The 16,075-nt window shown below is 42.1% G+C and overlaps 1 protein-coding gene across 12 annotated transcripts in view; it reads left to right on the forward strand.

Moving 5' to 3' along the window:
• The window catches only part of COL6A3 (collagen type VI alpha 3 chain), a 164,254-nt gene that overhangs the window by 129,865 nt on the left and 18,314 nt on the right, over nucleotides 1–16,075 (forward strand). For 11 of the 12 annotated variants that reach the window (XM_053283097.1, XM_053283107.1, XM_053283096.1 and 8 more), the window contains 4 exons: nucleotides 2,483–2,588; nucleotides 7,066–7,118; nucleotides 10,240–10,506; nucleotides 11,930–12,013. In XM_053283097.1, coding sequence (XP_053139072.1) covers nucleotides 2,483–2,588; nucleotides 7,066–7,118; nucleotides 10,240–10,506; nucleotides 11,930–12,013 — 510 coding nt within the window. The remainder of the gene's footprint in view (nucleotides 1–2,482; nucleotides 2,589–7,065; nucleotides 7,119–10,239; nucleotides 10,507–11,929; nucleotides 12,014–16,075) is intronic. The other variant, XM_053283099.1, reaches the window with a different exon arrangement.

Here is a 16,075-nt window from a genome sequence, read left to right on the forward strand (position 1 = left end):
AATTGATCCACGTCTCTTGACCTGGAAGGTTGCCTTTTTGGTTGCTGTTACCTCTGCTAGGAGGGTGAGTGAGTTGAAGGCCCTGAGGGTTGACCAACCATACCTTCAGTTCTACAAGGACAAGGTCATACTCAGGCCATATGTCCAGTTCCTTCCCAAAGTGGTCTCTGTGTTTCACCATTCGTTCCCACTCACATTGCCTGTGTTTTTCCAGAACCCTTTCTTGGATGCTAAGTGCAGGTTACATCGTTTGGATGTTAGAAGAGCATTATCCTTCTATGTTCAGAGGTCTGCTGAATGGAGGAAAAGTCCTTCCTTGTTTGTCCTTAAAGATCTCCAAGTTTTGGCCCAATCCATATCTAGGTGGATAGTTTCCACAATTGAACTTTGCTATCAATCGGTTCATAAGCAGTTGCCTGCTACCATGAAGGCACACTCTGTTAGATCCGTAGTGATCTCTGTCGCCTTTGATTGTGCGGTCCCATTGGACGTGATCTGCCAGGCAGCTACCTGGGCTTCGCTGCATTTGTTTATCCGCCATTATGTTATTGATGCAAGGGCTCAGAATGATGCTGTATGTGGCAGGAGTGTCCTACAGTCGCTTTTCAGTTGATGTATTTGTTCTAAATACATCATTCAAATGATTTTGGCAGTTTGCATGTTGTTTCTGATTTTCCCTCCTCCTTGAGTGCTAGCTTGTTATGCACCCATTAGTATAAAAGACAGAGACCACATTGAAGAACTACACGTTACTCATCTGTAACATTGGTTCTTCTAGTGGTCATCTGTCCTCCCTGAAGGGTTCACTGAAGCTGGACTCCATGACTGAGGAGATGAGGAGTGGCGCAGCCACATATAGTGGCTGGGGGCGGGGTTCCCACCCAAAATAGGAGAATTGAGCTTATTAGTTTCCGATGAGAGTCTTTGCACAGGCACATAGCCCATTAGTGTAAAAGGACAGATGACCACTATAAGAACCAATGTTACAGATGAGTAACCTGTAGTTCTTCAGACTTGGCTTTCATGTTATCATGGCAGCTCAGGTGATTTTAATACCTGAAATGTCAGGATTTGTAAGTCCAGTGCTTAAAAGGAGATATTCAGAGAAAGTGTCTGCCTACAGATTTTAATGCTATTTTCTTAGAATCCAGGAGATAGGTGGATTTTCCTGAAATGATCCCTGATTTTTGTCCTACAAGCCAATAACTGCTTCTAAACATGGGTCGTAAATCCATCTGTGCAAACATGGCTTATATGTGTGTAAGATCACAGCCTTAATTGTCTAATTCCCACAATTGCCAACTATTTCCAGTCCTCTGTTACTGATATAAACTCAACCCTTCATACCACTAATTTGATTCAAAGTCTCCCATATCTCCTGTTTCTTCCTGTGCGAATTAACTGATCACTGCTGAGAAGCTCTTAAAATACTTAACTTTGAAGCACAGCTCCCTAGTCTAGCTAAAGGAAAACCTCATTTGCTGGCAGTTCTCTTCAGCACTGCATCCAGATGTTTAAATTTTATCATAATTAGAAATGGCAGAATGGAGAGCTGCACTTTATTACTTACAAGATTGATAACATTCTGTGTTATGCAGAAAGGCATGAGAGATTCTTTAGAGAGCAGTTTCTCTATCTATACAATAAAATGAGATGAGAAGTATAAAAATGCTCAAAGAAAGCTTAATTTTCTTTTTTACAAGTTGGAGTATAAAAAGAAGGTTGTTTTTAAAATTAATAGTGACTTAAATTTTACAGTAGCTGCGAGCTCCCATGTCAAACCTAATACTGTAAACCGGTTTCTGGAAGATGATGGAAGCTTGGGCAATTAGCTGCTTTTAGTCTCAGGCCACTGTAAGAGTACACCTGAGAGTCATCCCCAACTGTAGGCTTCAGAGAGACTGGAATCAATTCAAGCCATTTCCTTTTAAAGCTAAGGTGCTAATTTGCTTAAAATTAGCACCTATTTGAAACTTGCAGAGCCAAGAGTTCACTTACTGTGGAAGTGTCCCTCCCTTTGTGCTTGGTGATGAACCTTGCAGTACCTGCACGTTAGTAATAAACAGTTTTATTACAAAGACAGCCCAAGACTTGAGTACAAGGGTTGCCTTAAATGTTCCTCTAGTCAGGTAAGGCAGAGCACAAAAACACTGTGTGAAAGATCATGTCCACTCTCAAGTTTGATAGCCTTTGGCAGGTTTAATAGACATAAAGTCTATGATGTCATGCTAAATGCAAAAATTGTGTAAATGCCACTGTTCAATTTATTTTATTGCCATTATTTTCAATGGCTGCCAATTGCACAACTGCATCTGCACAATTCTAGTGTTGAGCACAACAGCGCTCTTGCACAACTGCGTGGATGCTATGTTGCAAGGCACACATAATGTGCAATATGTCAGTCTGTTTTTATTGTGATTTATATTATTATGGTATGTTTGAGGGGAAACCTGTTTCACTGAAAAGCTACTTCTGTTTTTAGGTGAAAATGCCCTTTACCTGTCTCAGGATGTAAGGAAACAATGTGATTGGTTCCAGGGTGATCAACCACCAATCAAAACATTTGACAAAAACATTACATTACAAGTGTAAGTCCAATGTGTTTTCTTATTTTGCAAGAAACGAAGAAAAGTTGTTAAATTCTCTTTGTCTTCAGCTTTAAATATTTCCCCCAGCAGCTATAGACATAGTATGTCTTGTGGTAGTAAGCATGAATTGTCGCCTTTGCTAAGCAAGGTCCACCCTGGTTTGCATTTGAATTGGATACTACGTATGAGCAATGTAGGATATTCTCCTTAGGGGATGGAGCCGCTCTGGGAAGAGCACCAGCATGCTTGCATGCAAAAGGTTCCAGGTTTCCTCTCTGGCATCCCCAAGATGGGGCTGGGAGAGACTCCTGCCTACAACTTTGGAGAAGATGCTGCCAGTCAGTGTAGAAAATAGTGAGCTAGATGGACCAATGGTCTGGCTCAGTATACGGCAGCTTCCTATGTTCCTAACATAGTGTTGTAATTCAAGAGACAACAGAGATGGTTTTTTTAGACCAATCTAGTTCTCTCTTCCTGTGCAGGTATAAAAAGTTGTGGGGCAGCATGACCCATAAAAGCAATAGACAGCATTCTATTGACTTTGAGACTTGGAGCTCTGGTGTTTCCATTTTGAGGTAGCTTGACTGGTATGCCCAGTCTGATGGCTTAACTAGGGGAAACTGCTCCACGTGTCAGTTTGGGATGCTGTTATTGAGCTCTATTAATGGGAAATGAGACTAACTTTTAGACTTGGTCTAGGGTAGGGATGTGCAAAACATTTCAATGTCAAAACATTTCAACTCAAAACGGGCCACGTTGTGTCTCTCAAGCTCGAAACAAAACACCCTTTAAATAAAGGTCCTGTTTTGAGCTCAGAATAAAACAATCCCATTTTAATTTGAAATGTTTCAACATTTTGAGTGCTATTTTGGAGGGGGGCCCCACCCCACTGATTGGTTTTCTGGCACTGGCTTCTAATTACAAGCCAATCTCCTTGCATCTTGGTTGTCTTGTTATCATACAAATCAAGTGTTGTCATGGGCAAATGTGCCCTCATTGGCTGGAGGGAGGGAGGAACACAAAAAGAGGGGATTTCAAAATGTATTCAAGGGGACTGGGAAGCAGAGAGAGCCCTTATCTCTTGAAGAGGATACATGTGCCTTTCTTGAAGAGAATACATCAGGAGAGGAGGAAGGAATCAAAGAAGGTTTGATTTTGCGGTTTTCTTGGCACCAGGTATAGTATGCTGTGCTATTGCTGCTCTAACTCTCTGGTTTTGCTGGATCTCAGATTGATAAAGGCAGAACTTGGGTGCCTGCTTTCCTTGAATTGTGGTTTGTTTTGTTTGTGAAATAGTGTTGTGGTGAGAAATGAACTTTGGCAGCTCTCTGTGTATAATACTAATTGTTGATTGATTGCTGTGATGAGCTCCATGTCTGACCATGGCTGAAGTTGCTCTAGAGCTTATAGCTATGCTTGCTGCTAAGGGTGCTGCTGTGGCAGCTGTTGCAATGCTAGGAAGGAAGGAGTCATAATTGTGTGTGTGAGAGAGAGATTTGTGCCAGTGATGTTACTGCAGCACAGACACTGTGGCTGGCTGTGGATTCTGGGTCAGTGATTTTTTATTTTTATTTTTTGCCATTTTTTGACTGTGTTTGAAATGTGTGTTCTGTGTTGGAAGGGACAGATTCCCTTTTACTGTGTGCTTCTGCAGGGTTGCAAACTGCATTGCAAATTGCAATGCAAACTGTGCACTCTGTGGGTGCAGCTTTTTCCGTCCATAGGGAACAATGGGGAAACTCAAAACACCCCATTGTTCCACATGGATAGCTCCTAGGGACACCAAAGCAGATTGGGTGGTAGGGCATGATGGGTGCTACCTACCACGCAACCCACAAAGGAAATGGGCATGCAGATGATTTTGAACAACTTTTTAACCTATTCCCCAAACCCCCATAGGATTAAAAAGGTTTAAAAAATATTTAAAATTGCCTGTTTGTCCATTTCTTTTGTGGGTTGGTTCATAGGTAACACTGATCATACTCTACCACCCAACCCAATTCGGTGTCCTTAGAAACTACCCATGGGGAACAGTGGGGTGTTTCATGTGTCCCCCTTGTTACTTATGGCCAGAACACTTGGGACCTTTTGGGTTTTGTTCCATCAAAACAACAGGGTCAACTTTTGTTTTGACGAAATGTTTCAGCCCTCTGTGTTTTGTTTTGAGCTTGAAATAAAACGCAAAATCCATTTCATGCACATCCCTAGTCTAGGGAAGTTCCTTATACCTGCTAAGGGAGTTTTGCAATTGTTATTTCAAATGAAAAACAAGAGGCCCATATTCTAGCAAGTGTTGTTTTAATATGTTTCAACAAGAAGTCCAAATCTAGCAAATTTTATCTTAAGGAAAACATACTGGCTGACCTCCAGACAAATGTTGCACTTGTGCAACATGCAAGGAGGTTGCATTAGCTAGTTCCACTAATTCAAGAGCTTGCTATTCAGCCTAGCATTGCATGGTGCTAACAGGGTGCGGTTGTTCAACCTGTGGTATGCATCCTGCTGTAAAATGTCTTCCGTAGTCCATAGATGTTGCAGGGCAGGATGCAAAGCTATCCATTATCCTTGTTGCAGAAGCATATCACTTGTGCAAGCAGACTGAGAGTGCAAGAGACTGTGCAGCTCTGCGCATCTTTTCAGCAACATGCTACTAACTGTGCAAAGAGGCAACTTTGTGGTGATTTGCTTATATTTAGCAGGGGAAGAGCAACTGTCTCTGTCCTAACCCAGCGCAGCATCCCTCCAGTGACTGTTGCTGGTATCTGCCTTATGCTTCTTTTTAGATTGTGAGCCCTTTGGGGACAGGGGACCATCTTATTTATGTATAATTTGTTTTTCTATGTAACTTGCATTGAGCACTTTGTTGAAGAATGGTATATAAATATTTGTAGTAATAGTAGGAGCAGCAGTGACCTTCTCAGGGTCGGTGCCAGACTATTTTGCGCCCTAGGCAAATACATTGAAACTCTACACTCTGTGCCTCTCTGAGGTCTGCACCCTAGGCGGCTGCCTAGTTGGCCTCAAGGTATCACCAGCCCTGGACCTTCTTGCATATGTGCATCTTTGTTCATTGCACTATTGCAGCATTAGCCTGGATGTCAGCCATTGAAAACATGGGGACATTAATAAATTCTGGGTAACTATAAAGCACTTTGTACACTACTGAATGCTAGAATACTAATCAATCAATCTTCATTATGGGAGTTACTATTGTAAAATTGTTAAAACAGTATATACCGAATATATAGTCACAGTAGAGCTAACATCTATAAGATGCTGTAAGAAGCTGCATATTATAACATTGCTGTAAAGCTAAAGATAATAGCAATGTAAGACAATGTTTGTAGAATATTCTGCAGAGTTAAAAGATAAAATGAGACAGTAAGAGCAATGGGACTTAATAGTTGGAAAATTAGTTCTTGCTGGCGGTCAGAGCCCGGCAAATTATGTTCGTTGCCGCACAGAACTTGACAACCTTGTATGTTATAGAGGGATTGCAGTCTGGGAGTAGTAGGGAGACGTAGCTCCTGGCAGCGTGTAAAGTGGTGAGGGAATGAGGGCATTTTGTCCGCCTCTATAGAATAGGCAGTGAAGGAGGACATGCTAGTTTCAACTTGTCCTGACTTGCAGGGGCACAGACGATCCGGAAAGGAGATCTTCCTGTACCTTCCTTCTAGGACAGCCAAGGGAAGGGTGTCACAGCAAGCCAGGATAAAGGCCCTTCTGTGGTTAGGTATCGTTAGTTGTATGAGGTATCCAGCAGGTGTGGTTATATACCTTAGACTAGGGATGTGCCCGAATCGGTTTGGCGGTCTTTTTCTGGACTGCTGAACTGGTTCGGAGGTCCAGCAGTTTGGATGGTTTGGCAGCAGGGGGAGGTTACCTTTTTAAGGGATCAGGAGGGTGCTCTTCCCCCCCCTACATTTCCCCCACTGGTGCTGTGCCCCAAATCGCTGGTGTGGGGCAGCAGCATACCTTCTTGCTGCCCTGGTCAGCATCAGACCTGGTGCGCATGCGCACATCATGCACACTCTCCGGCCACTGACCAGGGCAGCAAGAAAGTATGCTGCTGCCCCATGCCAGCAATTTGCGGCACAGCACCAGCGGGGGAAATGTGGCGGGGGGGGCAGGGAGAGCACCCTCCTGGTCCCTTATACTTTCAGGGAGAAGAATGTTTGTCAACCTATCTAAGTCAGTTTGGTGTTCTGCATCAATTATGTGCTGTTTGATGAGTGGTCTGGATGGCTCATAGTCCAAGAATGTAGGTAGGAAGGGGGAAGTCCGAGTAAGGATAGTTTAACTCATAGAGATTGTTTCCATGTGGATTGGAAGCTACCCACCAATCTTGAGGAGGCTAGGCCTTGGGAGGAGGGATAGTCTGTAGGCTAGAGAAATAAGTCTACAAAGTCAATGATTACCTAAAATGAACTTAATGTACAGATATTCATAAATATTTTTGTGTGTTTTTTTTAATCAGAAACATTCCAAACAATATCACTGCTATGCCTGCCACAACAGAAAAACTGGAAGGTATGTTCCCCCTTACTGAGTTTCCTTCAGATATTGGATCTGAGTGGTGAGCTATATCTTATTGTAGTTTATCCCAAAAATCACATCTTTGCTGTGGTAAAGGGCAAACTATAAGTGGTACATAGATGCATGTGAAGAGGCCTTCCTGTTTTGCTTTTTCATGAAATGCAGACTTGGCAGAGGAGAGCTGCAATCTTGACTTGAAGAACTGTGGGAGGAAGGGATCTGCACCTTTTCTCAAGAGCAAAAGCAGCTGGAAAGGGAGATTTTGAGCAGAAAACCAGCTGGAGGGGAAAGAGAAGCGTTTCCTCTGTCAAGATTGCAGCCTCCTGAGGCTACTTTTCATGTTTAAAGCATTTGTGTGTAATATGTAGTTTGCTTCCAAGTTAATGTGACAATTGGCGGCTCTTTGTGAGGGTCAGAAGAATTGGCAGTAAACATGGTTGGATACCTGCTGAGGCCCACAGGATGGCAGAAGACCTGCTGCCACTTGAAGATGCTAGATCTCTTTCCCGTTTTCCAACTGGAGAGGTACCTGGCCGTAGTGGTATACAAGAGAGATGAGCTCCACTGCTTTTTCAAGGATCCCATCCCATCCCATCCCATCCCATCAGAAAGGGGAGATGGCCTGATAATGGCACGGGGTTCTGGTGATCTCCCATTTCCTAGTGGGAATAGTGTTGCTGGAAAGAGCAGAGCAGTGGTTCTTCATGCTTCTTAAAGCTGCACCTGCACCAACAGGACTAAAAGGAATGAGAGAGAGAGATGCACTTTGCTCCCACTGACCAAGCCACCATGGGGAGAACTGCAATGGGGGCCCTGCCCAAGGGCTTAGAAAGAGTTGACCCAACTCATCCGGTATTTCTTTCAATCCCAAATTTGATCTTCTGTTTATACAGTATGCCCAAGTTTGTATACAGAGACCAATCTGATAGAAAATGTCTCCAAATGGAATTCCTTGTAGTTTCCTGGGCAAATTAATTCCTTGGGCAAATTAATTTATTGTCTAATTGCACAGAATAAATGACACTTACTCCAGTGTGCTCTTGAGGGCATTTGTGTTCCATTGCTTAAGTGCATGCTGGATTTCTGCCCACTGGCCAACATGCTGTGCAATGGAATACTGGCATGTTCGACCCTCTGAGGCTGCCATGCATATGAAAGGCGAGGGTGTGGAGGCAAGTAGTTCCATAACGACTTGAGACAGTGGAAGCAATGGAAGTAACACAGTGAAGTGCCCGTGCACTGTTTTCAGCCACTGTGGAACTGCCCAGCTCTGCAACACCTCCAGGGCTGTCACCCTGGTCACACCAGCATTCCATTGTGCAGCATGTGGGCCAGTGGCTTACATGATGCGTAGCTCTCATAGACAGAGAGGGCAATGAAAGGAAGTGGTTTTTAGGCATTCCACAGCAGACCCATGGCCGGGGCTGCATTTAAAGTTGCACAGTTGCCCCAATGGGCCCTTTCCATCGATGGGAGACTACATGTCCTGTAAGCCATGTTTTTAAACTATGTTACACTTTCCCCTGCCATTTTTGTTGTAAACCGCCATGAATTCATTTATGAAGAAGGGTGGCATATAAATCTTTAAATAACTAAATATAAATATTTTAATATAAATACATTTGATTGGGTAAGTCATCATTAGACTATACTGTTTTTGCAAAGACATTTCAATCATGTGGTACAATGTGTAATGTAAAATATGTATACCTTATGCTGTTAGCAAGAGATCGCACGATTTGTCATGGTTCAGTGAAGCAAGGTGACGAAGGTCATATGGCACATGCATGTTAAACATTAGTAGAGGAACATATCTTCATACGTAGGCTGATTTTTCATTTGTCTATATAAGAGAAATATTATTCTGCACTTATGAAACGTTTTCACAGAAATTCCAAAAATGCATTGTCCATAAAATGCTATTTTATAGATTTGCCATAAACTAAATAGAATATGCAGAATAAATTGTATTAGTTAACATAATGTCATAATGTGTCCATAACACTTCACTGCAGGACTGCTGCACCTTCAAGGGCAGTATTGTGGCTGCGCAAAATGGGTGGTTGCACAACCAGCACTTCTGCAGGTTTTCCTTTGGTCCTGAATGAGGAAACCCTGCAGAAGTGCTGCTTGCACAACCACCCATTTTGAACAGTTCTGACGCTGCCTGCAGCTGCAGCAGCCCTGTAACGCAGCATTATAGATGTAATGCTGTACATCATGTCAGCCATTATTGATGTTATCTAACTTGTGTGTTCCAATCTTATATTTATCAAAGTCCTACTGAGTTCAGAAGGTCTTACTCCCAAGCAAATGTGGAGATGATGCCTTGGCTCAAGGCTGGCTTGCTAATGCTATGGGCAGCACCAGTGCCTCAGGGCAGGGAATACAGGCACCTCGCTTCATCCTCAGTGCCTGCAGATGTCACTTCACTCACCTTCTACTCCCCGTACTACCTGCTGCCACCCATGTCTCCCTCTGTTGTAGCTTCTGGGAGAAAGGCAGTGGCAGTGCCTCTTGAGTGCTCTAGCTCTGAGTGCATAAGATAGATGGAGTTTTAAAACCACATCCATCCCTACATACTCAGAAGCTACAGTGGCAGGAAGCGGGGAAGAAGGCATGAGAATGAGAAGATGACTGACTTAGCCATCCAACCCCTTCTTTGCCCTGCCAACAGGATATGTGGCCAGCATAAGGGGTGTAGCCAGCAACACCTCAGATAGTGCCAGCGCTTAACCTGGCACTGCTTTAGCTTTTTCTTTGAACAGTCTAAAGTGGAACAAAAAGCTCAGAGTACCCATTGTGCTGGAGATGAATAGCACAACACAGATGGGTCCTAGAAATTTTTCAGAAAGCACATGGAGCCAGGCTGTGTTGAATCACCCATATATACTAAGGTGTGAACATCCACTGAAAAATATGTTTTGTTCACCTCTGCCCAGTCCCAGGATTTTAGAAATCAGCCCTATTAAGGGGTTGTTTAAGTATAGTACAAGATTTCACTCTTTTTAATGGGTGATACTGACTTCCTGCTAATCAGAAAGGAGCTATTTAAAAATCACAGTCTATTAGCTTTTTTCTTTGAAGTCTTACGCTAACATTTTCTTTTCAACAGCAGCTAAGCACACAGGTGAAGTCCGAATAACTGATATCACGGAGAACAGTGCTAAACTACACTGGGTGAACCCCAAGCCTCAACATGTCTATGTCTATGATATCATGATCACCTCAGCACATGACCACTCTTTAGTTTTGAAGCTCAACTTAACTGGCACTGAGCGGGTCATTGGAGGCCTTGGGAGTGGGCAGGAGTACCATGTCCTTGTTACAGGTTACCACAACGCAGAGGTCAAAGCAACCTACAGAGGAACATTTAGCACAAGTAAGTTTGCATGTGGGTGGGGGAGATTGAATGCACTACTTTTCCTCCCTAGTTTCAGATGTTGGAAACATTAGGAAGAAGAAAGCAAGTAAACATAGTATTAATAATGATGACTAATGCCCAGATAATGCTGTAAACAAGGAACACGTGTTTTGAACAGTGTCTTGCAAGACAGGACAATAGTCTATAGTAGGACATGCATTAGGAATTGGCAATGGAATTTTAACAGTGATTTGTTTTTAATGACATTGCAGTGAAGTTAAGTCACATGCTTTTGAAACAGTGTTTAATCATTATTTATTTGTTTATTCAATTTTTATACCGCCCTTCCAAAATGGCGCAGGGCGGTTTCCACTCAGAGTAAGTTCCCTCCCTTTCCGCATCCTTACACTGTCATAGCATGGTAGCTAAGAAATTGTGCTATGCATTGGGAAGTCTCTGATTCGACTGTCACCTCTGCCATGAACCTGCTGAGTGGCCTTAGACAAGCCACTCTCTTTCAGCTTCAGCCTCTTCTGCAATATGGGGATAATAATACAGACCTACTTTATAGGATTGCTATATTGCTGTATACTACCTTATAGGGCTGCAATATGGGGATAATATTCAACTGAAGTTGAAAACAAACAAGGCAATGGCACTCATTATGGCAAGTCAGAATTTAGGAAGTAGCAAAATTTAGGAAGTCTACCTTTTCTGGATGGGGTTATGCTCCCCATGAAAGAACAGGTACATAGCAATGGCAGTACTTCTGGACCCAAACTCTCCCTGATATCTCAGGCTGAGGCCAGGAGTGCTTTTTATTAACTTCAACTGATACACCAGCTGCGTCCATTTCTTGAGATAAACAACTTAAAAACCATAGTGCATATGCTGGTAACATTCAGGCTTGACTACTGCAATGTGCTCTATGTGGGACTGCCTTTGTATGTTGTCCAGGAACTGCAACTGGCACAGAATGCGGCAGCCAGGTTGGTCTTTGGGGCTACCCAAAGAGAACATGTTACTCTTATTTTAAAAGCACTACACTGGCTGCCAAGAGGTTTCTGGGCAAAATACAAAGTTCTTGTTGTGAGGGATGTGCGAACTGGTTCAGTGTTGAACTGGTTTGACATTGAACTGGTTCGGTTTGACCATTTGGGGTTGAACAGAGCCACCCCCAGTTCAGTTTGACCCCGGACCACTACCACCCCACTGGCTGTTTGGTGGTGGTGGGGTCATGAACATTTTTAAAAATAATTAATAATAATAAATGAATAGTTGTTCTAGATCCCACCTATGGATTTCTCTAAAGGATAATTACAGTATAAAAGTACATGCACACGGTATATGTGCTGATGTTGGGGGATTTGGATTTTGTTTGCTTTAGTTTAGCTGTATTTTGGTTCCCCCATCCCTAATTACTTTGGTTTTCCTTCTGCAGAGAGCATGACCTTGCCCAAGTTACCTTCTGCAGCAGCAGCCAACCTGATGGTGAACACTGAGCCATTGGAAGGACCTGCAACAGGTGAGTTGCAGAGGTGTCAAAGTTGTGGAATATTTAATTTGCTTGTGCTGTACGTAATGTTTTAAACTGAGCTCCTAGGGAGACATTTTTTTTAAAAGGCCACTTCAGTGTCATCCTATCTGAAATATGGAAGTGTAGAATGTGTAAATAAAAGACCTACATAATGTTCCATAGATCATTGATGATCTAGAGTGAGGGGCAAGCCTTTAAAATAAGGGAGATCTTTTTAAAATGTGGGGTGCAAATCTATACCAGATAATGTATTTAGCTAGAGGCAAGGATTAGTGTCATTATAACTGGTGAGCTGTGCTCAATTAAACAAGCCAGAATTGTAAAACATATCACTTTTGTGTAAAAGGGTGGGGGGGGGAAGGCAGGAAAGAGGGGGCAGATTCTGACACAGGGCAATTTCAGGTGCCCATAGAAGAGCTAACAGGATGTGCAAGTGGCTTGTTTTTACAGTGTAATGTTCAAAGCAGTGACGTGTACATGTCTTCTGTGATGAGATGCCTGCATTTCAGGTGCCTGTGGAGCTACTGCTTTGCTCTGTATGGTGGAAGCATGTCTGCTCTCACATCCATTAACTACATCCTTAGAGTAGTTATTTTGGTGGCCAAGGTTGCATGACACACATGTGGGACTGAAGTCTTTCCAGGAGAATTGGTGCTCCATGGCTTCTTCAGTTTTTCTAAGGCCTAATGCTTTAGAAAGACATAATGTTACGCATTGGAGACTAGGTCTCGGGCAACACAAAATATCTGCTTTTTAGTTGTTTCATAGGTATTGAACAAGGGTGCATATTATAGCCTTTCTATTGCACCTTATTTAGGTGCATTTATCTATTGTACCTTACTTTATCAAAATCATGAGAATCTGAGCTAAATTTATAAGCAAACTTAAATGTGGAAAAAATCCAAAGGGCAGATTACTCTGAAGACAAATACAACCAGAAAGAAAATTACATCAGCCCCACATTTATTGTGCTTTCAAATCACAGGATTGGCCAATTCACACATTACTCTCTTAATGAGGAGCAGGGATTAAGCACTCTTTGGCTCCATGGAAGGTAAAATAAGGGAGCCGACTTTCTTCTCTCTGTATTATAGACAGTGGCAACTGGAGATGCCTGCAGTACTGGCCTGTCCATTGTCTTGCTCTGGACTCCTGACCTGGAGAGAAGAGCCAGCAGCAATAGTAGTTGTAGTAGTATTTATTACACTTTTATCCTGCCCTTCATTTAAAAACAAAAACAAACCTCAGAGTGATGTACATTAACCTCTCCCCACAATTTTATGCTCATAACAGCCTTGTGAAACAATCATAAAGTGACTGAGCCCAAGGCCATCCAGCCAAAAAGGAACCCATCCTCTGAAATATCATCTCCTTTCTAAAGAGACAGTTGTGACTCTGGGCCAGTCACTTCTCTCTCAGCCTAACCTACTTCACAGGGTTGTTGTGAGGAGAAACTTAAGTATGTAATACACCGCTCTGGGCTCCTTGGAGGAAGAGGAGGATATAAATTTAAAAATAAATAAAATAATAATAATTCTGGCAGCAGCTTCTCTCCCCAGATTAGGCATAGTAATGCAGTGGCCATCTTGGTGTCAACAATAAAATGCTTTTAGGGGATTCTGGAGAATATATTTTCCTGTGGCTCATTGAGAAATGCACTGTTGTATAAGTTTGTGTCGCGTTGTAAGTGCTGTCGCTGTCGTTGTAAGTGTTGTCAACATACTGCCCCGTATGTCTTCTTTTTCCAACGATTTAATGGTTTATTGTAATAAACCATTAAGAATCAATTTCTTGTATTTTATTGTATTGTATGTTAATATGGATTAACATTTGTGATGGATGTATGATTGTTTTGTTTATTAATGTAAATAGTTTGTTGTTCTCTCTTTTTTTTAGTAATCACAAAGATGTGAAATTAGGGTATATAATTATCAGGCCGAAACCTCTTTTAAAACCCCTGTTGCATTTTATATGATAGGCTGCAGTGTTAGCTTTATTTGCCTGCCTATAAGATTTATCTCACAGGCTGGACCTTCACACACCTGAGTCTGAGTGCCAAATGATGCCTATCTCCTCATCTCTCTTTCCCTCTTGTGCTTGTGCCCTCACCCTCCTCCTCCTCCTTTGTGCATCGCTGGGTTGACTATGAAAAGAGAGAGGTAGAAATGTGAAGAGTATAGCACTGGGAAGATGCTCTATAGAGTGTGTCCCTAGTACTCTATCCCCCTCTCCACATTTCTGTTCCCTCCTCTCTTTTCATAGCTAGTGCAGTGCTGTGCAAAGAAAGGAGGAGATGGAAGAGAGTGGCCTGAGTCAGGGGGTGGCTGTGGCCTGTGTTGCTGCAAAGAAGGGAGAGAGAGACCAAGAGGGTATTTGCTTAGGTAAGAGCTGCTCCAATGGCAGCAGCTGGCAGAGGGAGGCAGTTGAGGTCCTTCCAGCACCTCAGGGATCTGCCACCAGAGGTGACCTTGTCTCTGGGCCTCGTTGAAGGGCTGCCTCTGAAAAGCAGGACAGAAATGATTGATGACAAACCCATTTATCTTTTTTTCAAAATGTGATGGTTGCAGTTATTTTCTTGACAACCTCGCTGTGTGAAATGTCTGCCATATGTTGGCCAACTTTATGATAAATATGACATGTAGCACATCATTGTTTCAAATTTCAAGGCCATATCATAAAAAGTGATCTATATCACTTTAAATATATATTTGCATGATATTTCTAACTTTCTGAAGGCCATTATGAAAAATATAACTTGCAGCAGCCTCTGAAAAATGTCCACTCATTTTTCTTCTCATTCATTTGTCACGTGTGAAAATTTTGGTATACAGCATATAACTCTCCTTAAACATTTAAACAGGGATGCTCAGCAGTATTGCTTTAATCTACTTCCCATTCCCTATATCAAGTTATTTGAACAAACATTTCATCAGAGATAAGCTCATAAAGCCAACTCTGAAAATATTTAAATTTCCAGAGTTATTGAGAGAACTGGGCCCAAATGAGTTGTCTTAAAGTGTTCATTCCAGTGAAAATATTTTCCCTCAGTTCTTTATGTCATGCTTTATATATAACAGAGTTACTTATGGGTTTGTTTTGCGTGTTCAAAGTATCGTTGTTTTCTCATCTATATTCGTCATCTGTCATTCTTATTTTATTTGTATGTGTTCTTACTACTTCTTTCTCACCTACTTTCATGACACAGCTAGCATAGCACTCAACTGATTCTGGGAAGGCACTTGTTCTTGTCTAGATGTTTATGTCTAGATGTTTAACTCCTTGCTTGCTATTTCTTTATAAGAGAGCCACAGGATGTATAAGGAAATTTCAAAATATGTGTGGGCTGTAGTAGTTCTTCACAGGACATACAGGACATACTGGAAATATATGAAGGTTATACAGTAGAACTTCAGGAATTATTCAGTACATTAAAATATTTCAGTCTTTTAAGGGTGCTTTCACATGTAAGGTGGGTTTTTTTTGGTGTGTGGGGGTGGGGGCAGGGAGTGTTGCATTTCCTGAATTATTAGTGCAGAAATGTAAGTCTGCATTGGCTAGAAAGTAGATATGATTTAATAATGGAGCTGTTATTTTTTTCCTACATTAATAACATTCATCCACAGGTACCAATAGTATGTAAAATGGATGCCTTTATTGTCACGTGATAATGCTCTGAGGCCAGGGCTGATTCTCATAACTTTGGATATGCATACTGCAGTCTGAATTTTCATGCCCACTAACAGGGATGTGGGTTTGTTTCACTGTAGAGCCAAGGAATCTTTTTGACACACACAGTGATATTTCTCTTTGGTCTCTTGATAGTTGGTCATCAATAATTATGTGGCACAACATGGATGAACTTCAGTGTGCCTATAGGATCTGGGTATAATTCTTTAATACAAACTGAATGCTAATTGCTGAGCTTGATGGAAAGGGAAATCACAAGTGGAAATAGTATTGCCTGAGCTTAGGAAAGAAAGCAACATAGCTGTCTAAAGATTATATGTTTATGTGTGTTGACTAGTAAATGTGCATAAGCATCAGCAAATG

This window comes from Hemicordylus capensis, chromosome 1, assembly GCF_027244095.1.
Source record: "Hemicordylus capensis ecotype Gifberg chromosome 1, rHemCap1.1.pri, whole genome shotgun sequence".
NCBI lineage: Eukaryota > Metazoa > Chordata > Lepidosauria > Squamata > Cordylidae > Hemicordylus > Hemicordylus capensis.